The sequence below is a fragment of the Gadus chalcogrammus genome, chromosome 9 (assembly GCF_026213295.1).
Source record: "Gadus chalcogrammus isolate NIFS_2021 chromosome 9, NIFS_Gcha_1.0, whole genome shotgun sequence".
Lineage (NCBI taxonomy): Eukaryota > Metazoa > Chordata > Actinopteri > Gadiformes > Gadidae > Gadus > Gadus chalcogrammus.
In genome coordinates, this window is record NC_079420.1 from 15,992,088 (window position 1) to 16,017,188 (window position 25,101).

Genomic DNA, 25,101 nt, shown 5'->3' on the forward strand with positions numbered 1-25,101 from the left:
ATCAGCTACCGATGCAGTGAATTGTCTCTCCTCTGAGTGTGTTATGGAGAAAAGAAGTAAGAAGGGGCCAAAAGGCCGAGCACAGCAGCCAAGAAAACCTGTCTTTGTGTCCGTCCACATGCAACGTATGTTGTTACCCTCCACCTTAGCACTTAATGAGTAATCATTAGGGGTGCGGGAGGGGGAGAGAACTACATTACCCAGCATCTTTAGATGCACTGCCATTTCACGTTGGCCGTATCCCAGTGGTGGTATTGAACAAAGAGCAAGCTGACATCTAAAACACACACAGACACAGTCCCACAAAAACACATACCCTAACGCAAGAGTCCATTAGCCATAATGGCCCTCAGCGGAAGCATCCAACCTCCAGCCTGCTTACACCATGCACATCACAAATGGGTAGAGCTGGATAGCTTTGGTTCTTTAAAGGTGGGGTATGGGATTTGCGAAACGCCAGCAGATTTTGAAAATACACAACTCAAATGGTCCTACCCCTTCTCCTTCAACGCTGACTCTGACTCCACCCATTCCAAGTACATGGACGCGCAATCATGCACGAGCGAACACAGCGAGAGTGAGCCATTAGCTAGTTAGCTAGCTCCAGTAGCTACCGCAGGATAACAACAGAAGCTTGCTCTCGGTCAAGAGCTTTGAGTATGTGCACGCAGGGGTCGCGAGGGGGAGTGCAGTACGACCGTTTGATTGATGTACTTACTGTCCAATGCCACTGGGTGGGTCTGGAAATCATTGGCTGGAGTTTTTTGAGCCCTGCCCGTTCCACAGATGATTGACTTGTTTAATTTTCAAGTCAGTACTTCTAACTCAGTGGCTGTAAGTGGGTTATGATAAGGATTTCCAGTAATTTTGCAAAAATGGCCAAAAAAAGAAAATTCCATACCCAACCTTTAAGCTGATGAAAGTCTCACCAAAAGAAAATGGACAAAACGTAGGGATGTCTGAAATGAAAGGAATATACAAAGTCCTCTCTGTGCAGCACTCTAAGCCCTAGGGTTCAAACTCTAATACAAGCGCCTTTTCACTCTTTCATCAGGTCTCAGAAGGCCAATCAGACAATCTATTCTGATAATCCTGTTCAGTGTCAGGATGGGATAAGAAAACAAAGGCATGTGGATTAATTTGTATTGCTTGAGATCATGTGTAAATGCCTGTGCATCATACATGGAGAAAATCTCATTCATAGCAATTCAACAGTTACCATATTTGGTAACCCATGTATTATCGTATGAGCAAATAATGTAATGCAACTGTTGGCACTGTTGCTGATACCTTAACGTTTTGCAGGCAGGCATGAGCTTTTCCAATTGTTCAGGCGGCGCAGGTGGGGGGTTCCCAGGAGAGTTATTTATGTCTCTGTGTGCTTCTAGTGACTGCTGTGCTTGCAGAGGGCTATAGGATATGTGTGTTAAAAGGACACACAGGTGCATCCTTGGTAAATCATTCATAGTCTCCTGGACTGGTGTTTCCTTATTAACATATACCGCACTACACAACACTTGTCTACATGCTCGCATGCACACACACAAACACACACACTCTCTCCTACTGTCTAGTTAGGAACAGTTGCACAGGTGTCGTGGGAGGAGTTAATGATATCATGCAGCAATTACAAAAGGTTGGCAGTTTGAAATGTAAATAAGAAGCCCTCTTAATTATTATAAGTTCTAATGAACATTCAAAAGTTGAACTAACACAAACTACACAAATTCTGAAATATATTTGGTGTTGTGGTATTGTGTGACACATTATATGCATTCATTACCTTGTAATGAATTCATGAATGCCAAAATGCAGTCTGCATTTATTCAAGCGATATCATTTTCTTTTTAATTTAAAGAGTACTTGCTCTGCCCATCTGTTTTGTTTTTTTATAAGTATGTGTTTTGCCAAATCCAGGGTGTCCTAAAGGTATCCAACCCAATGTCCTTTAATATCTATTTTTTCTTTTTACTGATGGTCATTTCTTTAGAACATCAAGGTTTACCCAAACCCACAAAAGTTGGCCATTACCTAAAAGCTCTGTTATTATAACATTGCTTTTCTTTATCAATTCATACATAGCGGGGGCCTCATTAACTTTACATTGGACTATATTTTGATAGCGATTGAAACACAGATGCAACTCAGCTTAGACTGCATACTAGGCTTGAGTTTGAGAAACAAATCTGTGTGACACCAAAGGATTTATTCGGTTCCAGTTATGGAACCGAATAAACTGTTTCTCCATTTAACTAATAGACATCTCTGGAGATAAACACACACACACACAAACACACACACACACACACACACACACACACACACACACACACATACACACACACACACACATTGACAGACCTTGGGTACAATGCAAAATAGAGTCCGGAGGGAATATTCTATTATGCAAACACTACGTAATTGGCAGAAAACCTCATGGGGCAATTGTAGAAAGGAGTGTTACGTTTTGTTTTTGCATTCTACCGCACCTGATGACAAAAGGCAATTTCAATATGTGTACATAAATATATTATTAATCCCATCTTGGATGGAGCCATTGTTAATGAGCTGTTGTTTGCTGTTACCTTGGTAACACCAATACATTCAGAATCAGAATCAGAGCAAAGCTGAGGCTCCATCTACTGATCCTGATCCTTCGCACTCTTAATTTTAGCCAAAATCTCCTACTTCTGCTAGTACCTCAAACTTTAAAGAAGTGTATTGGTTCCTATTATGACAAAAAGTGTAAAAATGTTTATTTAAATATGTGACAAATCACACACAGTTCAAACAATGGATACTTTAGCATTCTCATTATTTTCTATCCTTCTAATTAAAAAAAAAAAGGTTTTGTCTATTGACACCAGATTCTGGTGTAGAAAGAGATAAATATGGCAAACCATTAGTGAGTCCTAGGTCATTGAAAATCAATATGTTCAGCCATGCATTATGGAGCTTCAAGTGCCTGCTGAAAGCTGCAACCTGGAGGTCTAAGGAATCAGTCATATTTTACTTCATATCTAAAAGTATATAGTTCAAATCTATACGTTCAGTTCTTCATATCAAAATACTTTTTTAATTCAAATCAAAATGTTTTGTCGTCAAATAAACACAATATGACTTCAGCTGTGTGTCTATGCAGTTTTATGTTTCTAGTGTTTCTGGACACAAATAATCTGTATTTGTCTTTGAACTGTTTACAAGGCTGACTGGTGTTCTTTGGTATGAGTGTGCTGTGAGTACCTGCAGCACTACAGGAGCGTTTGAAGGTAGTGCTGCAGGATGCTGATATGAATGCTGTATGGGCATGTGGGGAAATGGATAAGCAAGCGATTTGAGGAAAAGTGCAGGGGACAGCAAGACTGGCAAAAATAGTCGAGTTTGCACTTTGAGTTGATCAGGGAGGGATTAAGTATTGAAAATACAGTCTGCTAGTTCATGGATTCTGGAGATTCCGCTTCAATCATTAAGCCAACTCTAGGCCAGTGGAAGCTTGCAGTTAGGATGACATAATCAACGTTGTCGTCATCATCAACATCACAAACAACAGCCACTACCCCCATCCCCCCCCCCCCCCCCCCGAACCCCACAAGAGTGTTTTTAGTTCAGCCCACAGGTGGCGATATTTTGGTATACGATGACTTCGGTGACGGCGTCAAAGACAAACTGGATGTTGCCGGTGTCGGTGGCGCAGGTCACGTGGGAGTACACCTCTTTGTTCCCAGGCTTGTTTTTCTTCTCGTACTCCTGCCGGATGTATTCAATGCCCTTGAGATAGTTGTTGGGGCCTGAGAGACAAGGGGAGGGGCATGGGGTTAAGATATCAGAGTAGGCAGTAGCCATTGGGTCCCATCCATGGAACCAAACATAAATTTGTGTTATTCTAACCAATTATTTTCTTAGGGTCAGTAAGAGACAGTACAGCTAATTAGCTAACAGAAACAGCCCTGGTAAGCAGGATTTCACAGAAAACTGGTATATACTGTAAATATCAGTACCACACATTAACAAACCTTAACTAAGGGAATGATTTTGAACTTCTTATTCTATGTTTGTATTTATCTATTCTTACTACGACTACATATATGTTTGAGAAAGATTGACTACGGGCCCATCATAAAGAACAGCATTAAAAAATGCCTCATGCTTTGTGCAAACTGCTGGTGGAGTGGGGCTGAGTGCATTTTTGCCTTTTAAACTGTCTTAAAATTTAAAACAGTTGACAAGACGCCATCCTCTTACAATTCCTGACATATTTAAAGAACTATCCTCCATACACTACCAGAATCAACCTATTGCGGTTGATGGACATTTTGTTATGTCCTTCTTCCCTTGACTAGGGGCTCAGCTCCGCTCCCAAAGGTCCAGCAATGGTGACTCTTATGAACAGGGACAGAACAGCAGGAATACACTAAGCGCAACAAAGAAAAGGAGCTCTGCACAGAGGGCCAATTTTGTTGTTGTTGCTCTGACATGTTAGCCTGGTCCTACCAGACTCTCGTACTTCATTTAATTTGTACAGAGAGTCTGGACCTACTCAATTGACAAACGTTAACTCACTTGAAGGCGGTTGACTGTTGAAGTTTAAAACTATTGGATCTGCCCAGTGCCACTCTGGATCTGCCATAACCAATTGCTAACGTTTGGCCGGGAATCACGTTGCGCGCAGGCTGTAAACAAACCAAACACTGTGCGTGAAGATGTCGGTCAACAAGAGCTGACTTTAACGTCATTGTTCTCAGCCACTCCCTCCGTTCGCTGATTGGACGCAGAAAATTTAGACGGAGAAAACTCACTAACATACCGCAGACCCAGACCTAGTACTGAAGGGAAATTCAAATTGAGCGGAAGTACTTTGGCGAGCGGAGCCAGGCTACTGACATGTATATCACGCATTGAAAAACAGCCTGACCTTGACCATCGCATCATAACAGTACCTTGGCATGCTTCTTATGTGCCTTGTTATGGTGTTCTCCACACACAATCCAGTGGTGGATGTTTCATTTATGTCTGTTATTTCCACACCACAATCAGAGTGGAATCTGGCCAGGTGCAAAGGATGAGGATGAGGAAGCAAAAGGAGAGATACAAGGAAACCCATGTGGAATCCCACGCTATTACTCTCTCTCTGCTCCTCTTTTGTGGATTTTCCCACACTTCCCTTTCATAACTGCTATCTCTCTCTCTCTCTCTCTTTCTCTCTCTCTCTCTCTCTCTCTCTCTCTCTCTCTCTCTCTCTCTCTCTCTCTCTCTCTCTCTCTCTCTCTCTCTCTGCTATTACATTGAACCACTCTCTACCCACATTTGTTTGGTCTTTCTCTGGCCTTGTTTCACATTAGAGGTGTGTGTTTCCACCGTGGCTGGAGGGATTCCTTCCTGTTTGGCAGTGCTGCCCCGGTTGCTCTCCAGCTTATCCCGCTGTGTATAATCTTCCCAGCTCTCTATGCATCATGTCCTCTCTCCCATGCATTTCGTTCCTCACATTTTTGGCCTAATCATTTAATAGCAATACTATTAACAAATCTTTCACATGTACTGTATTTTCAAAGCTTTACCTTTCTAGGATGGGTTTTATAACTGTTCCTGAACCTAAACATAGTGGCATGTTTCTGTATTGTCACCTACTATAAGCCTGTGAAATGACACAACCCTTTAACCAAACAGCAAAGTTTAAAGTTCTTCTGAATGTGCTCACGTCAACGGAACTTTACAGAGTGCTGCTGTGGGCCACTAGACAGTTTTAAACTCCAACGGATCACTCTCATCATTACGTACCAGGGTACTCAGGGAAACAGATTGCAAGAGGTGACCCGCAGATCTTCTTCTCAAACAGATCCTTCTTGTTGAGGAAGAGGATGATGGAGGTGTTGGTGAACCACTTATTATTACAGATGGAGTCAAACAACTTCAGAGACTCGTGCATACGGTTCTGTGGGGAGAGGGGGGGGGGGGGGGGGCAAAGAAGTGTGTTTTAAAAGATATCCTCAAAACGTCACAAGTTGAAACAGTCTCAAACTATGCTGACAGGCAGGAAAGCACAAACACACACGTATACATTTTGCACAGTCAACGAGTACAATGCAGATGTGAACACAAACACACAACCTCTATACATAAAAGAAGAAATAAATCAAGAAATTGAAAATTATAAGCAGAACAGAATCTGAATCTTTTTTAGCAAGTTGGAGTGTAAAGTAATTCGCATCTGCATTGCATTGCCTTTGTGGGCGTGTGACGTGTGTGTGTCTACGTGTGTACATGAGTGCGTGGTGTATTAGGAGCCATGCTGTTAGTCCTGAAATGTGTTAACACAAGTCCATCAATGAATGTGATCAATCAAGTATAACTAACTGTATGATATGTATGATATCAGGTAATGCATCATAATAATTATTAAACACATTTCATTCATATTCTAGTTTTTTTTATTATTAGTATTTGTATAAATTGAAATGACTAACAGGTGCTGATAGGTTAACATTAATTTAATGTTGTTATAAAAATGTCTAGCTATATCAAAAATCTTCAACCTATTGAAACTAACTTGGTTGCATACTGAGAACTATTAAACTGTTCACAGCGGAAAAGTCTAAAATCAGTCAATCAAAGTCATTAATTTAGCTAGATTCAAGAAAAGAAAGGATACACTACATGAACAATACAACACACATGAATACACCTCTATAAGGCTTGCTGTCAACCATTGCCTATCAATGAGTTTCATACCTGTCAGGTGGAGCTTCTGTAGCGGATCTGACTGCTGATTGGTTAGAGAGGACAGTCGACGGGAAGAGTGACAGGAGAAATGTGAAGAGCCAAAGATGCTGGAGGGCGGAATTTAGAGCAGGAACGGAAAAAAACGCAAGAGATCCAAACCCATGGTCCAACGTGCATGCACGGGTGCACTCGCGCGCACACATAAACACACACGCACACACACATCCAGACACACGATGTAGCCCACCTCCACGCAGCTGACAGAAGACATAAAGACAGGCAAGAGTACTTCAACCACACAGTGTACACCCAAAGCAGATATCACGGTAGAGAAATATAGCAATGTTGGCATGGAATTCTGGCAATATTTAATTCTCGTAGTAGATTTCTAAATCCTAAGGCCAAACCTAAACCTTGACAACATTTAACCTCAGGGATGTGTATTAGTGAGTAATTCTTGTCTATATTCAAACAGTTCTTTCAATTGGAAGATGATTGAAATAGATGATTGCCGGGGCGCCCCGGTGGCTCATCGAGCGTGTACCATTAAGCCTTAGTCTTTACAGCAACGACCCGGGTTCGATTCCTGCCCGTGGTCCTTTGCTGAATGTCCTCCCCTCTGCCTCCCCATACCTTTCTTTCTATCTCACTGTATCCTAAGCATAAAAAAATGCAAAAATAAAATAAATAGATAATTGCCAAACCTTATCTATTCTAGTAATGTATAGAACTTAGCTTAGTTACTATACTATACTAACTATTTCTAGGCTTAGTTAGCTAAGCCTAGTTTATACATCAGTAACCCTGGTGTATGGACTCACATTTTGCTGTGAGGACTCCCTGCAGGCTGAAAACAACATATTTACTCACTAAAGCCCTCATCATACTGAAATGTCACCATCTCTTTCGATGCTGCCATTTTGAATTGAATTGAAGTAATTCCGTTTGTTGTAATGTATTACGCTCTGCTGCACCCTCTGGTACAGGGCTTCCATTTTACTGCATGCCCAGGGCAGCAGGCAAGCATGTAGCGCGCTAGATTTCTAACCGCATTACACCACACAATTACATAGAAAACAAACTGTTTCATACTCTTTGGGTGCCTTTGTAGTCAAGTGTACAAAGGTTAGAGTGAGAGTTAATTTGTACATTTTGACAACAACGATTGGGAAAGATTGGGATTAGGATTGGGATAGATAGATAATGACTATACTATTTTAAATCTCCCTCTATTTAAACATAGGATTCATATTAGCACAATCAGTGCCAATACTCATTTAGTTAATTATTTTATCCATGCATCGTAATGGCAATCTAAAGGAATGCTAAAATGCTCCTGGTTTGATTTGGATGTAAAGGTCAGGCGTAAAATTGAATAAAAAGCCTAACAATTGTTCCCATCCTGGATGAAGTATGTTGTGCTTAAGAGCGAGCAAGTAGAGAGAAAGAAAGCATAACGAGAGAGAGAGATGGAGAGAGAGCAAGAGAGAGAGAGAGAGAGAGAGAGAGAGAGAGCGCGCATAAAATATAGAAGTGAGAGCAGTGAGTGTACTTGTGTGTGTGTATTTGTGTGTAAGTGTCAGGAGGGAAAGATTGAGACTTAGAAGGGGATGGAGGCGGAGGCTGTGCGGTGCGCGCTGGGTGTGGCCCCTGCTCACCGTGGTCTCGTCTTCGTGCAGCACCTGGTCGTAGCCACTCAGCGCCACGCAGAAGATGATGGCCGTGACGTCCTCGAAACAGTGGATCCACTTCTTCCTCTCCGACCGCTGGCCTCCCACGTCAAAGAGCCTATTGACCCCCACACACACACACACACACACACACACACACACACACACACACACACACACACACACACACACACACACACACACACACACACCAACACACACATACAAATGCAAAGGTACACACACACACACATGCACAATTTTAAAACCTGCAGGGATTTGTTAAGTCCCTAATTGCGGTCGATTATGAAACACAACAACAAACCAGAAACATACACGTATGCGTATTTTTTACAACAATGTTTAATTAACGACACAGAGCCTGTGTTTGGGTGTGATTGTGTGTGTGTGTGTGTGTGTGTGTGTGTGTGTGTGTGTGTGTGTGTGTGTGTGTGTGTGTGTGTGTGTGTGTGTGTGTGTGTGTGTGTGTGTGTGTGTGTGTGTGCGTGTGTGGGTGGGGCGCATTACAACAGCGAAAGTGTCTGTATTACGTAATACCTTCTTTAAGCCTAAAGGCGTTTCATGTCCAGTGTTTCATAAACACTGGATGCGTTCTCATTTGTGTCTTAACATCACCTACATTTACACAGGAAATTATGAAATCCTTGTACTGATACGAGTATTACTGCAGTGGAGCTGATCCAGGTATTATTAAGTTCTTAAACTGGGAGTGGGAAAAGAATGCATGCAATGCTTTTGCTTGAAGCCGCTTGTTTAGTCCATGTATGGTGCACTGGTATTGTGTATGCGTGTGTGTGTGTGTGCACACATGGTGTGTGCACGATCCGAACACAAGCCACCCCCACCCCCTCATACACAAACACAACGCAAGGCTTCCAGTAAAGTGTAGCGGATGTGAAACTGAAGCAATATTGCGGCCTAAACACAGAGCATTTCACCGCCTATTCTACAGTATGATTTTTTTTAGCAATTGTAAACTACTATTTTCTTTCATTAGATTGTTTTTCACGTTCCTGTGTGTGTGTGTGTGTGTGTGTGTGTGTGTGTGTGTGTGTGTGTGTGTGTGTGTGTGTGTGTGTGTGTGTGTGTGTGTGTGTGTGTGTGCGCCAGAGATGGAAATTAACTTTTTTGCCCACCAGCCACTCATCTTTTTTACCAGCCACTTTTTATACGCTATATATTTTTTAATATATGCGTACATTTTAAACAATATAATAGTAACAATAGATAAGAAAAGTGTTTTTCATACACATCAGTTGGTGTTACGATGACAAGTTTGGGGATAATTCATCTATACAAAGTATTTTCATTAAAAAACAAAGTGACATATTAATAATAAAACAACATGCATGGCTACACCATCATAAGTCAATAGGAACATTTGTTTTTTTGTATTTACATGTGACTGCATACAAATTTGTCCACACAGACATGGTAACTAACGTATGATAGTAAGCATTATATGCCCTTAACACTAATATTCAGAAGAAAATATGCGTGGCATTCAGTCCAATGCTGAAAATATATCTGTGGCATTCAGTAGGCCAATGCTGTGGTAAAGTGTGTAAAGTATGACCAAGTGTTTCTTTCTGTTCAATAGATAGAACTTTATCAATCCCCTGTAGGAGAAATTTGTTAATGTTTGTCCCTATAAAACAATAATGGTAAAATAATAAATACAAAACACGACGGTAACTGAGTGGGTCAAACCGTCCAATCTGAAGGCTCTACTTAACCACTCCCCCTACTCACTTCCACCAATGCGAAGCGAACAGAACTGAGTAGGGGAGGGCGTAGCCTAACTAGTTTGTGAACGACCCAGAGAAACGCAACTCAAATTCAATGTGAACATATATGAGGCTTTAATAAAATCCCGGACGATTTTGAAATTCCGACACACATTTTTTAAAAGTGTGTCAAAAAGAGGGCATGTCCGGGCAAAAGAGGACGTCTGGTTACCCTACCGTGTGGCGTGTGAATGGGTTGAATTGCGTGTCTCACGCCGAACGCGTGAGACTTGAGAGCCCTGTTACCGATATTATCCCGGATATTGACAGTCGCAGTTCAGCAAAAGAGGCGTAGAGGAAGAAGGGGCCCGGATGTTGACAGTAATGGTTGTGGAACTGTGCAGCGCCGTATAACGAATGTAGGCTATTAGATATGCAAATTTGATCGGACCTGACTGGAAAGTATTACCCACCACAGTGGCGGGTGAACTGACACAATTCACCCGCCACCATACAAATCCACCCGCAAATGGCGTGTGGCGGGTGTTAATTTCCATCCCTGCGCGCGTGTGTGTGTTGAGCCTGAGATGCATATCCAGAACCTGAAAAATGCTGACGCGGACATCGATGGAAAGATTGTTTTTTAGATCTGTGTGTCTGTGTGTCCCACTCAAGCTGTGACAGTGGAGAATAGGGGGTTGCATTATGGTAATGGAGCAGAGATTGCACCTGGACCCCCCCCCCCCCCCCCCCCCCCACACACTCCACACACACACACAAACAGCTCACTGCTGTAACCGATCAGGTTCTCATTAAAATACAGAGGAGATTCATGAATACAAAAACGCTCTATAAGAATTGTTCAGTTGCATTGCTCCCTCTCTATAATTACTGAGTGCAGATGATTGTTGAGATGGCTGGTTTGGCCGGTATAGAAATAGTTTCAATTTTATACTTCAGCTAGTTTACACACTTTAATGTGTTGCACTTTAACATGTGTGAAAGGCAGTTTACATTTTATTCATTAATAACTGACGTGGACGTCCCCCTACAGAGAGGCCTATAGCACTTTAAACTGACAAAGTGCTGGATAAAAGCAACGATGATGCATTATTTATATTCATAACTAACATATCTAATTTGCATCTGTATTTTTATCCGTCCTTCGCTCGTACTTACCGGAAGTGGAGGTTTTTGAAGGTAAAGTGAGTCTCGACAATGCCTGTGGTCTTCACTCTGGTCCTCAGAATGTCCTGCTCTGTCGGCTGGTAGTCTGCCGCACCAATTCGATCTAGGCTGTCTAGATAGCTGCACACACACACACACACACACACACATACACACACACACACACACACACACAGAGAAGAACAGAGAAGACAGTATTAAAGTTGCGCAATCCCCTCCTGTCATGCTTTAAAACGTGAGAATGTACAACGGATGCATGTGGTGAGTGTTGTGCCGCATTCTGGTATCTGTACATCACCCAAATTTTGGGCAAATGGGTTCTACACATGGGTAGTGGTATGAGGTGTGAAACACACACACACACACTCACCATGCAAAGCACTTAGGTTGTCTTGAAAAGTGCTATATAAATCCAATGAATTATTCTTAGTCTTATTATCATAGATGAATCTGTGTCCTTCTTTGTACTGGGCTGCTGGGAAGGCCTATAGAGGGGGGTATTAGCCAGTCATTCACACATCCTTCCACCAAGCCTGATGGAGCAGCGTGAAGCTTTTTTATGGACTTTTATAGAGAGTGAGAAATGCAGCACTGGTGCATAAAGAGTCTTTAGAGAGAGGGCTGCAGGGAGGCGTGTGCAGAGAGCTGGTAGTACATGGAGACATACAGGGACAGCACCACTAAAATAGTGCTGCATTTTGGATGCAGTACTACTATCCCTCATACATACACACGCACGTGGATACACACAAACGCACGCATGCACACACACACACACACACACACAAACACAAATGCACACACACACACACGCACGCACGCACGCACGCACGCACGCACGCACGCACGCACGCACGCACGCACGCACGCACACACACACACACACACACACACACACACACACACACACACACACACACACACACACACACACACACACACACACACACACACACACACACACACACACACACACACATAATGAAGGTAGTAAATGACTGTAATGTGGAATGGATTGAGAGACAGAGGCATTTTCTGAGCAGTTTGTGACCCGAGCCGTCCTCATAACCCAAACATGTGATGGATTTGACACTATAATGTATACATATTCCTTTTAATAAATCAAACTCCCATGAAAGTACACAAAGAAAATCTATCAATAATAGTCCAATAGTTACCACCTAAGGAATACAGTGATTATGGGATCATGTCATGGCAATGAGGTAATTGGCGGTATATATCACTGCCAAAAAAATGTGTATTTATTTTTCGGCCAATTGGGCGGAGCCAACCTGTGCAATTGTGGTTATTTATACTTTTCCAAACGGGACGCAGACATCAACACAGACAAAGCTCGCTGCAATAGTTAAAGTGAGAAATGCAAAATTGATCAGGAGAACACATCCAACCTTAATAAACACCTGGTCAAACACAAAACATATCTGAAAGCTTTAGCGTATTTAATGGCCCCGTAGCAAAGGTTATCAAGCCTGCTGCCAACAAGGAATTAGAGTAACCCTCTGTGTAGTGCGAAACGGAGACATCAACAACTTCTTTCACAATCTTCCGGTAACTCATCTACTACTTGTCCAAGTTATGTGATGATACGATGTAACTGGGCTTTTTTCACTGGTGCCCCGACTAGCCAATAGGGGTCGCTAATGCAGTGACCAGGAATCAAACCATTAGAGGCCTGCCTTAGCTCATGTAATGAACACAGATACTGTAGGTCCATTATTAAGAACATAAACACAGTTTGCTTTATAGACAGAGCAGTCTTACAACACTGTAAACAACAAGCCAATAAATACTTTGTGCCAATTTCTGTCGGCTTCCTTTCTAAATCTCATTGGCCAAGGGGCCGATGCTCCGTGGCCTGGTTGAGAACCCCTGGGCTAGAGCACGCTTCAAAAAGCAGGTCACCACCGCAGGTAAGCAGTGTGTGGGGGAGGTCACTGGCTTTCCCATCCACTCCTGGCTGATCCGGAAGTGCTCTACCTTTAAGGCAGACTTTCAATGTAAAGCAGGCACACACCCAACACGTCAGGCGGGCAGCGTCGTGAAGTAGAAAGGACACAAGTCGGAAGATTCGATTTCAGGTCCTGTATATGTGGAGGGTGGTAATGAAGGTTTACAGTAGTGCTGGATGCTTTAGAGTGGCTGTACGCAGCACGGGTGTGAGTGCTCTCATTGGAACCACAAACACCCTGAGTATCAGTTAAGTCATACGGCTGAAAAGGCTGTTTGTATACTGAGCAAAGTTGCATTAAAATTTCAATGCCGCCCTAGTGCTATTCAAGATAAGATAAAATCACACACAAGCACTATTCTGGATGTGCATGCGTTTAGGTATAGTTCTGTGTGTGTATGCACACGTGTGTGCGTGAGTGTGTGCGTGCGTGTGTGTTTATGAGGAGGGCTAGACAGAAAGTGTCTATCTGAGACAGGAAGTGGTGGCTTCCTGTTCCATGTTTGGCGGAGAGCTGCTCTTGGGCTCGACGGAGTATCCTCACTAACCCCCATGTCCAAAGTTTGACTTAGGTTAAACCAATTCCAGTAAACCAGAAGGATGTGTATCCTACCCGAGGCTGTATTTGACTCCTCTGCCTTGGTTAGCAGAACGCTCCATGGGCTCCATTTATACTCCTCGCTGTCAGTGGGAAATGGCGTTTCAATTAATATCTTATAAGGAGTAGTCAAAACGACATATGTGTTGGAGCGGTCGATGGAAAACAGCATCCACATTTTGTGGAAACAACCGAATCATTGTGTGGGCCCCTCATCACAATGTTTCAGTGCAAAAGTTGGCCAGCACATTAATCATCACAGAAGGCATTATCCAGGGCTTTCTACCTCTGCATAGTCAGCCCTAGTCAGCCCCAGTCAGCCCCAGCAAAGCACCATAGGCCAGGGGTTTAACCAGGGGTATTGAGTGGAGTGAAAGACCGTGGTGGCTGATGATGAAGGTCAAAAAAATAAGCTGAAGGTGTTCAATAAAGCACTTTGGCTTCCAATAAGCAGCACGTCTTGCTGATTGCTGCCAAGCTCATGATACGCTCATAGCGTGACAATGTGTGGCTGTTCAACGGAACGACACTGATTCTTAATGAACCACGTTGACTTTGCAAACGTTACAGGCCTCACGATAAACATATATCTAAAACACCAGAACACAGCTCACTTTGTGTTTTCTCTCTATGCCTCACGTGTGCAAACATGAAAAATGAATCCCTGTGATGTGCCCTCTCTAAAGTGGAATTGATGGTAACTGCGGTGCCCCTTTCATTAAGTGCGCCGACGGTCTAGCATGCTCATGGTATTTGTAGCCTGTGTTTTCCTGGAGCGCTGCTGTGGACAAGCAGGTCATAAACCCCCACAGAGCCTCAACATTTCAGAGCTGTAAAACACGTGACAAATAGCTGGATGTATGAAAAGGTCATTTTTGCGTCAGCTCGTGCAGCAAATACACTTTAACCCTGTCCACTTCCAGTCTACCTGACAATGATGACAGTCCGGGTTGGCCTGTAAAAGAGTACACCGAGGCTCAGGATGACAGAAGGGGAAGTGTATGTGTGATTCAATTAGCCTCGATGGATGTCCTGGTTCTACGGCCAGGCTTTTGTAATCTAAAGGTTGTGTTTGTGTGCGTGTGTTTGTGTGTGGGATGGAGGGTCTTGATAAATGTAAGGTGTAGGACGGCAGAGTGTAGGATTATTTGTTGCAATGGAACAATTTAATGAAACAGATTTCTTTGGATCAAAGTCATTGTTAGATATCAAAACTATATAACTATATAAACTAATATGAACTACTACATTTTGATGATTTGGGTGAATCAATGTGATTGCCTAAATAAATATATGAATGGGTCATGTTTGGTTGTGCTGTAGCTGAGGAAGCACTTGAACCAGATAATATCAGACTTGTTATGAAGAAAGGTATTGATAGATATGATCTGAGACAGAATATGAGCGTTAGCTGTGAATTTGAAATCCAACTTTATAACGATATCAAGAAAAAACGCACGCACGCACTCACACACACGTCACAAAGAGAGAAAGCCAGACATACAAATGGACAGACAAACAGAAAGGATGTTGTTTTCATGATGCAAGAGGCACATAGAGATGAATTAATCCTTCCTCAGACATACCCCATCCTTTTCTTGCCACGCTCCACTCTTTCGGGCAGATGCATTGCTCAAAATTATATTGTCACATGCAAACATTGCACTTTTCAGCGATAATTCCATGCAACCGGTTAAATCTACCTTCTCTATCGCTTGCGCTCACTCCCTAGCTCACTACCTTTCTTAAATTTCACTCACTCATTTGTACAACACACACCACTTTTTGTATAGATGGTCATATTCCTTCTCATATGACCATCTATACAATTTGTATATTTACCCCCCCAGGGGTCTCTCTCTCTCTCTCTCTCTCTCTCTCCCTCCCCCCCCCCCACCAACCACGCTTCCGCAAACAGCTGGATAGTGTGCGTGGGGATGTAATGAAAGCACGCACGCACGCACACACAAACAAACACAATTACGTGCCAGTTAACAATGACGAGAAGCGTCTGACGAGGAATCCTTGGTAATAAAATGACGTACTACTGCGCAGAGTCGTTGAGCTGGTACTCGCGGGCGCGGCTGAAGCACTCCTGGATGCCCGCGTCGGACCACAGCCGTATCATGGCCCCGGCCAGCTCCGGGGAGTAGGGCTCCGTGTCCTCCATGCGGCTCACCACGTCACAAACCAACTTGGAGTCCGCCTGTCATCAGAGAGAGAGAGAGAGAGAGAGAGAGGTTTTGGAGGTTAGCCTGACTAATGTACCGGTATATCTGGCTCACGGACGGCCTAAAGGTAGTTACAGGACATTTGGAATCTAACCCAGAGTATTTTCGCGAGGAGTCAAACGCTAATACCGCTACACTAGACAAACCTGCACATTAGGGGAATAGGACTGACAAGAGGAGGAGGTAGCAGATAGTGAGGGAGTGGTGGTGGAGGTGGAGAAGTGACGATGGAAGGCGAGAGAATCGGTGCATTAGAAGTGTATTGTATCTTGTGTATTGTATTTTACATTACAGGACCATGCATGAAAGTATTTTTTTGCAATATAGCAGAGAAATTGAATCATTGGGCATTTTATTTCAATCTATTTACATAATAAACTGGCACAAGCCATCTAATAATCTAGCAATGGACGTCTTGTGTTACTTGGCAACAAGAACGGCAAAAAAAAATAAAAGCAGGAACTCAGAAGGAAAGAGAGCCACCGGCGGCTCTCTGTAGTGATACTTTAAAGGCACGGTACTTCAGGGGTACTGTAGTACTCCATCAGTAGAATATGTTTGTTTTGTGTGTGACAAAACAGAATGGTCACATTGGAAAGCAAATACACAGGCCATATATTGATACTGAAATGAAAAATAGTCATAATTAATAGTCCACAAACTGGCTTTGGGTCTGCAGTAGCGTTCAAATTAGAACACATTGGTGCGTTTGATCGCAGACCACATGATCTGCCTTAAGCACCCCAGTGGATTATTTATAGAAAGCAGAGCAAATTGATAATCATTTTTTGAACAAAAAACGTATTTAGATGTTTCCCAGAGCATATTTATGCGGAAAGTTGAATTAGTGCGTGTGTGTGTGTGTCGTATTGTTGAGTGCGCATCGCTTATGACTCAGCTAATGAAAAATAATTAACATTATGCGCAGAGGGTAAAGAGGCCACCCTCACCGTTCACCTTACCTTGACCCTGATGGAGCTATCCATCTCTCCCTCCCTTCTACAGCCCCTCCATCACTCACTACCAGCACATCAATAGTCTCCTGTCTGTTCTCCGTCCACTCTTAATCATCCCTTTATCCCCCAACAGCTGCCCCCGATTGCCACTCACTCTAGCATGCAGGGCGGCAGTAGCTCAGAAGGTCGAGCGGGTTGGTTGGTAACCGAAAGGTTGCTAGTTCGAACCCCGGCACTGTCGTGGCGACCCTGAGCAAGGCTCCTCCCCCTAACTGGCCCCAACGAGATGGCTGTCGGCCTGCATGGTTGACTCCGCCGTCGGGGTGTGGTTCAATGGATGAATGTCGGGCGATATTGTAAAGTGCTTTAGACAAAAATGCTACATAAAGGCAGTCCATTTAGCACTTGCCTTCATTTGACTTCTGCTGTTTCCTTTGGGTGTCATGCTGACTTCCTCAACCCATCTCTCTCTCTCTCTCTCTCTCTCTCTCTCTCTCTCTGTCTCTCATATTCCAATGTCCTTCCCTCACTCCCTCCCCTGTTTTTTCATCACCAGTTGATCCCCTGTTCTCATCTTTCGCCCGTCCTCCTAATCGTCCTTCTCTATCCATCCCTCCCTTACCCCCTCTCGATTCCTCACCCCTATCTATCTGCTCTCTGTGAATGTCATATCAAAGTCGTATCAAAGTAGTTCCTCATCATTGTGAACTAGGGCCACATCATTTTCATAAAGTTCAACAGGCAGCCTCCACCATATCAATTATCAGCCGGAGGTACTTGTAAATGGATACATGTCCATCCCAATACAAAGGAAAAGGGAACCAAATTACAATATATGTAATTGAGTAGCATAATATGTTTCTCATGTTTCCTACTCATCCGTCGACTGCTTCAAATGGTTCATTATCTTCCTGGTCTCTCTCTCCCTCTCCCTTACACCACAACTGAAACTGCAAGATTGAGATGAAGAAACACCTAGCAGTGGGTTCTGTGGGAAAATGAACCGAACATGTCAACGTGGAGATATAGGCCTTGGCCATTGAAATGGTCATTTTCTTTTTATGCTTCAAAGGTACTCCTTACGTAATTCTCCACCATAGTTACATCGATCAGGGAAACGCTCAGGAGAACGTCTTCCTGGCTCCTTAACTGTTGTTACTTTCATCAGCTGTAGTTGCTAGGCAACCATGTCAGCCCTTTTTTGGTGAACAGATCTTGTCGAGCCCTACAGTTGGATGGGCGTTCCTTTGTGTTCTATCTATCTATAGCATTCACATATTTTTTTATATTTCTGTTAAAATCAAGCTTTTTTTATACATAAATGGCTTTCGTTGAAAGTGTAAAGACTTGAATGGAAACTTGGCTAGAGAGCTACCAAGAGGATGTTAGCAAAAGGTGTGCATGTTGGTTGAAGAAAGTGTGTGTGTGTGTGTGTGTGTGTGTGTGTGTGTGTGTGTGTGTGTGTGTGTGTGTGTGTGTGTGTGTGTGTGTATGTGTGTGTGTGTGTGTGTGTGTGTGTGTGTGTGTGTGTGTGTGTGTGTGTGTGTGTGTGTGTGTGTGTGTGTGTATGTGTGTGTGTGTGTGTGTGTGTGTGTGTGTGTGTGTGTGTGTGTGTGTGTGTGTGTGTGTGTGTGTGTGTGTGCACAGGATCAGACCAGAGTGTGTGCCAGTTCTCACAGTATAAAGAACTGGGCAGGGTGCCTCAGAAACACTTTAAACCCACAGGCCTGGCCAAGAATACTGTCTGAACCGGACGTAATGGACAACCTAAGATCTATGTGTTTATGTATGCGTGTTTGTAAATTAGGTTGTAATGTACCCTTCGAGACGCAGGAATCCTCTCAAGGAATACTGAGGCATCACTCATTAAATGTTGAATTGTATGAAGCAAACTGACACCCTAGTCTACAAATGTATATATCTTATGATGCTTTCAGTCTTGTGAAAACGAGAAAGCCCAGAGATATGGGTTACAAAAGGATAGCTTTAGTCAAGAACTAATGTGGCGCACCTTCTATGAGGTGTCTAAAATAATTTGCTGTATGTGTCATGTTCTGTCTTTGTCTTTATCTTGTTTAGTGTTTGTTCTCCCCCTGTCCACCAGATATCTTTTACTTTTCCCGCCACTTCACAGGTCCTGACATTACCAACGGAAATCACCTTATTCACTTGAGCGTCCCTCTCAATCCTCCCAGCTGCACCGCATTCCCCCATGAGTCTCTCCCATTACATACCAGTTAACTTCTTTGGTTTTTTCATGTCCCTTGATCCTTGTGGTTCTGACATTGTAAGTGTTTTTCTTTCAGTTCATGAAATAGAGATTATTGAGTGTCTTTGAAGGTCCTTTTTGCTACGTTTCCTGCAGTTGTCTGCACTTGGTTCCTACCCCTTCCTGGTTCCTGCTGCCCTGCCAGCACCCCACAGCGACACTATGTGCTGCTGAATTGGTGTACAATGCACTGCATTGTTTAAATAGAAGCCTTAAGACTGATCCGGTCCTGCATTGAGACAAATAGCCACACAAAACATACACACACAAAAGGCGTTCAATCACTTTAGTTTGAGCCATGTCTGTTACACATTCTCAGCACACCGTCTATTATTTTAGCCCTCAGCATGTATTTCTCTACACCTCCTCTTTTCATCCAGAGGCACACACACCCCCCCTCATCCTCCCCGCTCTACTACGATAAAATAATGCCAGCCTCTTATTACACAAACAGGACAGTCCAGAACAATTTGTCCAAGAACCTTTTGGCGTAAACATTCATGTCACCCTGTCGTGCTTCTATTATTGTCCTTCTCTTTCTCTTCATCCTCTCATCCCCCCTCTTCTCTGACACCCCCCTCCCTTCCTCCACTACACCTCACCCCCTCATTATCATAATTTCTCTTCTCTTCTCCTCACAATCTCTTATTAGCCTACTCTGTCTCTACATTCTCCCTCTCTACATTCCCGTCGTCCCTCTCCTTTTCTTTCCTATCTTTTTCTCTCACCTCTCTTTTTCCATCTCTCTCGCCTCTCCCTATTTGCCTGCCGCCCAAAAAAAGTCCACTGCATCATGTGACAGTCAGCTGCTGTTGCCATGGTAACAGGCTTCCTATACCAGGCATGCGGTTTCAGTCGGTCTTGAATTCCGTTTTTTCTCATCTTGCAGAGGAAAACATTTACCTCTACATACTCTCGTGCTCTCCCTCTCTCGAACTCAAAGATGTTTTGGGTGAACATGCTGTACTACTCTGCACACCGCCATCTTTAAGGTGTATTTGCACCCAATTGTCTCTCCACCCTCTCTCACCCAATCGAGGATATTTAATTATTGAGGTGATTCAATATTTACCCGTTTTTCAGCCCAGTGTTCAGCCCTCAGTGGATGCATACCAATGTTTATAGTGTGTGTGTGCTTCCATTCCTGCCCTCACAGCCAGAGCACCACGCCAATACATATAGCACATAATTGTCAAATACACAAACACACACACACACACACACACACACACACACACACACACACACACACACACACACACACACACACACGCACGCACACAAACATACACACAATCTAGGGGTCAAAGCTAGGCAAAATCAGAAATAAGCCGTTGTGGAAGCAACCTACATGTAGTACCTCATATCGCCAATAGGTGGCGTTTCTAAGTCAATGGGAGTATTTGTGATTTCAGTCTCGTAATACAAAGCCAATCATTTTTATAGTTTTCCTCGTTTGATTGTAACTCAGTGGCTGGGCTGAGTTTGGTTATGGATGTCACAGACACTACATCCATATATTTTTTACAGTCTATGATCTTAAGAGAGAATAGAATGCGTCGAGATGGAGGAGGGAGGGAGGAGTGAGGGAGAAAGAAAATCGTTAGAAAGGATAAGGAGAAAGAGGAACTACAGGAAGAGAAGTGGGGGGCTGGTGGAACTGACTTACAAATGACGAAAGACAGAACGCACACTTTTACACACAAACATTTCAGTATTTGTGTGTGTGCACGTGTGTGTGATCTACGCACAGTAAATGTAGGAAGTTATTGGTCGTTATCGCCAGTCCACAATGAGGATTTGTGTGTTTATGTATCTGTACTGTAATCGGTTTGCAATTCTATGTATCCGGTTCTATATGCAAAAAAGGGTTACATAACATTCAACTTTGGCGCAGAACACTAGCCAACACATTCCTGTCCGTATTTAAATCCATTGAGTGGAGCTTAACAATGTACAAAGCTTAACAACCAAACCATGGAGGACAAGAAATGAGGTAATCAACGAGTGGTGTGTCAGTGACCTACTGTTTGAGACATTGAAGAAGTTTGATCCCAAATCAGGAGTCAGGAATCACAAGTTTCCAGTCCGAAAAAATAAGAGCAAAAAGACCATAGAGCCAAGATGCAATGTTCACTCCTTTATTTGTGGGCTCACACAAGACACCAACAACAACCACCAAGCACAGCCGTGATTAAACAACTTCTCTCATTATCCTTCCATCATTCTTCCATGCTTCTCCTCCCATCATTAATTTCCCAAGCTTGTTACAATGCTTCTTGTCAATTCATCACAAAACACTGTATATAAAGCACAGAACAAGGGCGTGGCTCTCAGTTACCCTCAATCATTACTTGTTATTTAAAATAAACAGCAAAAACCGACCCCTAAGTTGCTCCGTTGATCCATTGCTTTAAGAACAAAAGGGGGGGAGAACCATATCTTACTGTCAACATGGAGGTTCATGCACTTATAGTCCTGGATGTGAAACAATTCAACTCAATTTCGAGATCCCACAGAGACAGATGTCTGGCAGGGAGGAGGATGAGAACAGGATGGAGGCGAAACACATTCATCAGCTAAAACTGGTGGTCAGTGAAAGGGACCAGGCAGGGAGGGGTGTGGGGGCAGGGACAAGGTGTCTTCAACTAGCAGTGGGGGTCAGAGACAGGGTTGTGGCAGCACAAGGCCAAACCGTATCTATCTGTCAACATGGAGGTTCATGCACTTATTTTCCTGGATGTGAAACCATTGGACTCAATTTCGAGGTGTTCTTCTGACTACGGGTTACTGGGCGGCTCAGACAACCACATTCACACCTGCTCCGTTCATGCGCAACACCATTTTCCCCAAAGGGACGGACAGTACAGTACAACAGAACCGATTTAATAGCCTGCCTGTCATGGCAGGCTGTCCCAACTATCCATATGCACATTAACACACACGCGGAAAAAACGAAATAATGAAACATGGTGCGTGTGTTTGTGTGCGTTTAAAGTGTTTGTCTCTCTTAATTCTATTGGCCCATGCTTGTCCTCCTGTAGTTCCTCTTCTGCTTATCCTTTCCAACGGTTTTCTACACCACTCCCCCGTTCTCTACCTCCTTGCCTCCCCCATCTGGACCCACTCTCTCAGTCTTTATCTACCTCTGAAACAGACACACTCATCGCACCTGCAGTATCTGTCTTTATCGCCCTCTTTCATCTTTCTAAAATTAGCCCTGATAGTGTTTCAAGTTTCAACCAAGCGTTCCTCACCCAGAGAGCGAGATCCAGAGCTCAGAGAACAGGCCAAGGAGGCGTTGAACCGTCGAGCAATCTACTGGAGACGTTTCACACTAGAGTCCCTCAGGCCCCGGCTGTACAGCGAGGCATCGCTGGCTCACCGCACACACACACACACACCACGCACGCAAACACACACACACACACAAACACACACACACACACACACACACACACACACACACACACACACACACACACACACACACACACACACACACACACACACACACACACACACACACACACACACACAAGTAGAAGAAAAACGTTGCTGTCGAAAGCTTGAACTAAACGCTGAGGCTGAGCACGAATGCGTGCTTATGTGTGTGTTAGCAGCTGGTTTAAACCAGCATTAAAGAATTAAGTGTGCTTTGTCTCATCTCCTATCATGAAAAATATTCTCTTCATCATGTCTTCTGTACTGTTACAATGGATATCATATTCATGCATGCCTATGCATACAACAATGTCTGCGATAGTAGGGAAAGAGCAATAGAGAGAAGTGAAGAGATGTATAATTTGTTAGGGGCCTCCTCTCCATAAACTGTGTGTGTGCATGAAATAAAGACAGGAAGAGAAAACACGGCGTCCAATCTCATGAGAGGTAAGTGGTCAGGTGACCACGCGCCTGCACTATCCTTTAGAGGAGACTAGTGAGGGACGTTGCTAGGGTAACTGCTTGGTATCCTAGAGACTGGTATCCTCGAGGGCTTAAAAAATGTATGAAAGAGACACCCAAAGGGAGAGAGAACCGAACCATCATCAAGACACCATTCAAACTCCTATGTTTGTGTAAATGTGTGTGTGTGCGCTTGTAGTATGGCTTTTTTTGTTGCCTTGTTTGAGAAGCTTATGAGGGTTATAACATAAGAGTGGCTGAAATACATTAGCATATTTTCACAGCGATAACAAACACACTTCATTTAATAATAATAATACATAGGTTTTATATAGCGCTTTTCTCGGTACCCAAAGACACTTTACAAAAACACAAAACAAAAAGGATACAAATGGACAGTACAGTACATACATGCATACATACAAATACTCCAAAACAACAATACAGAGAAAGATAGGACAATAAGAAAGAGAGAGCGTGAAAAAAGATTTGTCAGGTGTTGTAAGACTTACAACACCTGACGAATCACTTACAATGTAAGTGATGTTGAAGAGATGGGTTTAAATATGTAAGGGCCTTATTGAAAAATAATCATACAAAGTAACTGGGCATATTTCATTAGGATGATGTCATCACTATGCTTCTCTTCTACACAGTTCCTCTGATCATCCACAAACCACTACGACTACTACTTACTGTGTGTGTGTGTGTGTGTGTGTGTGTGTGTGTGTGTGTGTGTGTGTGTGTGTGTGTGTGTGTGTGTGTGTGTGTGTGTGTGTGTGTGTGTGTGTGTGTGTGTGTGTGTGTGTGTGTGTGTGTGTGTTTGAGCAGCTCTGGTTCCTAGCCAGCTCTGCCGGGCAGAAATGCAGAAAGCAGAAATGGTGCACCAGCTGCCGCATACAAAAACAAACACACACACACACACACACACACACACACACACACACACACACACACACACACACACACACACACACACACACACACACACACACACACACACACACACACACACACACACACACACACACACACACACACACACACACTTTACAACAAGTTTATGTTCTCTCTCTTGCATTCTCTCTTCCATTACCTCCTTGTAACCAACCCCACCCCCCCCCAACCCCCTCCACACACACTTTCTATGAGCTACCGAATACAAATTCGCCCACACATGGAATGAGCATGGAATGAGCAAGAGGGAAAAAGTGAGCGAGAGAGAGAGAGAGAGAGAGAGAGAGAGAGAGAGAGAGAGAGAGAGAGAGAGCAATGGTGGGGCATAACTCTGAATGCACCAGCGACCGCATACAAGACTATTGCATAGTGGTCCATTTTTTGGAGAGACAGAACAGCTCACAAAGGGCCATTAACGTTCCCTGTTCTCCATCGCCCACATCTCCACCAGTCTCCCCCTCTCTCTCTCTAATTACTGACTGCTCTCTCATGTCTGTGCTTCTCTCCTTAAACTTTGTTCACTTACAGTGACCAGGAAGTCAAACACACTCAACTTTACTACTTCTTCACCCCTCATCCCAGAATGATGACATTGATGACACCGCTAGCTAGATTGTACATTGTAGATTGTAGATTCAACCATGGGATTTTGATTCAATGACTGTTTAATCATAGGTCTATTAAACACCATAAACAATGTCAAATCGTGGTCACAAGCTCCCGGAGTGAGAGAAGTATTCTAGCGTTATCTGACCTGCAGCCTACCAGCCTTACGCAGCAGATGCCTGCTTTGGTGTCCTTACATCATGAATGACATAAATGAATTCCTATTCTGTCGACCGTCTCAATGATTAATGAGACAACTCATTTAAGAGCTTCGGGAAACAAACAT

The 25,101-nt window shown here is 43.4% G+C and overlaps 1 protein-coding gene across 3 annotated transcripts in view; it reads right to left on the reverse strand.

Annotated features, from left to right (window-relative positions):
- gnao1a (guanine nucleotide binding protein (G protein), alpha activating activity polypeptide O, a) overlaps window positions 1-25,101 on the reverse strand; it is a 69,087-nt gene that overhangs the window by 6,509 nt on the left and 37,477 nt on the right. Inside the window, exons 4-8 of one of the 3 annotated variants that reach the window (XM_056599457.1) lie at window positions 15,936-16,096; window positions 11,315-11,443; window positions 8,376-8,505; window positions 5,776-5,929; window positions 3,591-3,788 (exon numbers count right to left, since the gene is read on the reverse strand). In XM_056599457.1, the coding sequence (XP_056455432.1) occupies window positions 3,601-3,788; window positions 5,776-5,929; window positions 8,376-8,505; window positions 11,315-11,443; window positions 15,936-16,096 (762 nt within the window). In that variant the 3' untranslated portion in view covers window positions 3,591-3,600. Of the gene's footprint in view, window positions 1-3,590; window positions 3,789-5,775; window positions 5,930-8,375; window positions 8,506-11,314; window positions 11,444-15,935; window positions 16,097-25,101 lie in introns of those variants that run through there. The other 2 variants (XM_056599459.1, XM_056599458.1) reach the window with 2 other exon arrangements.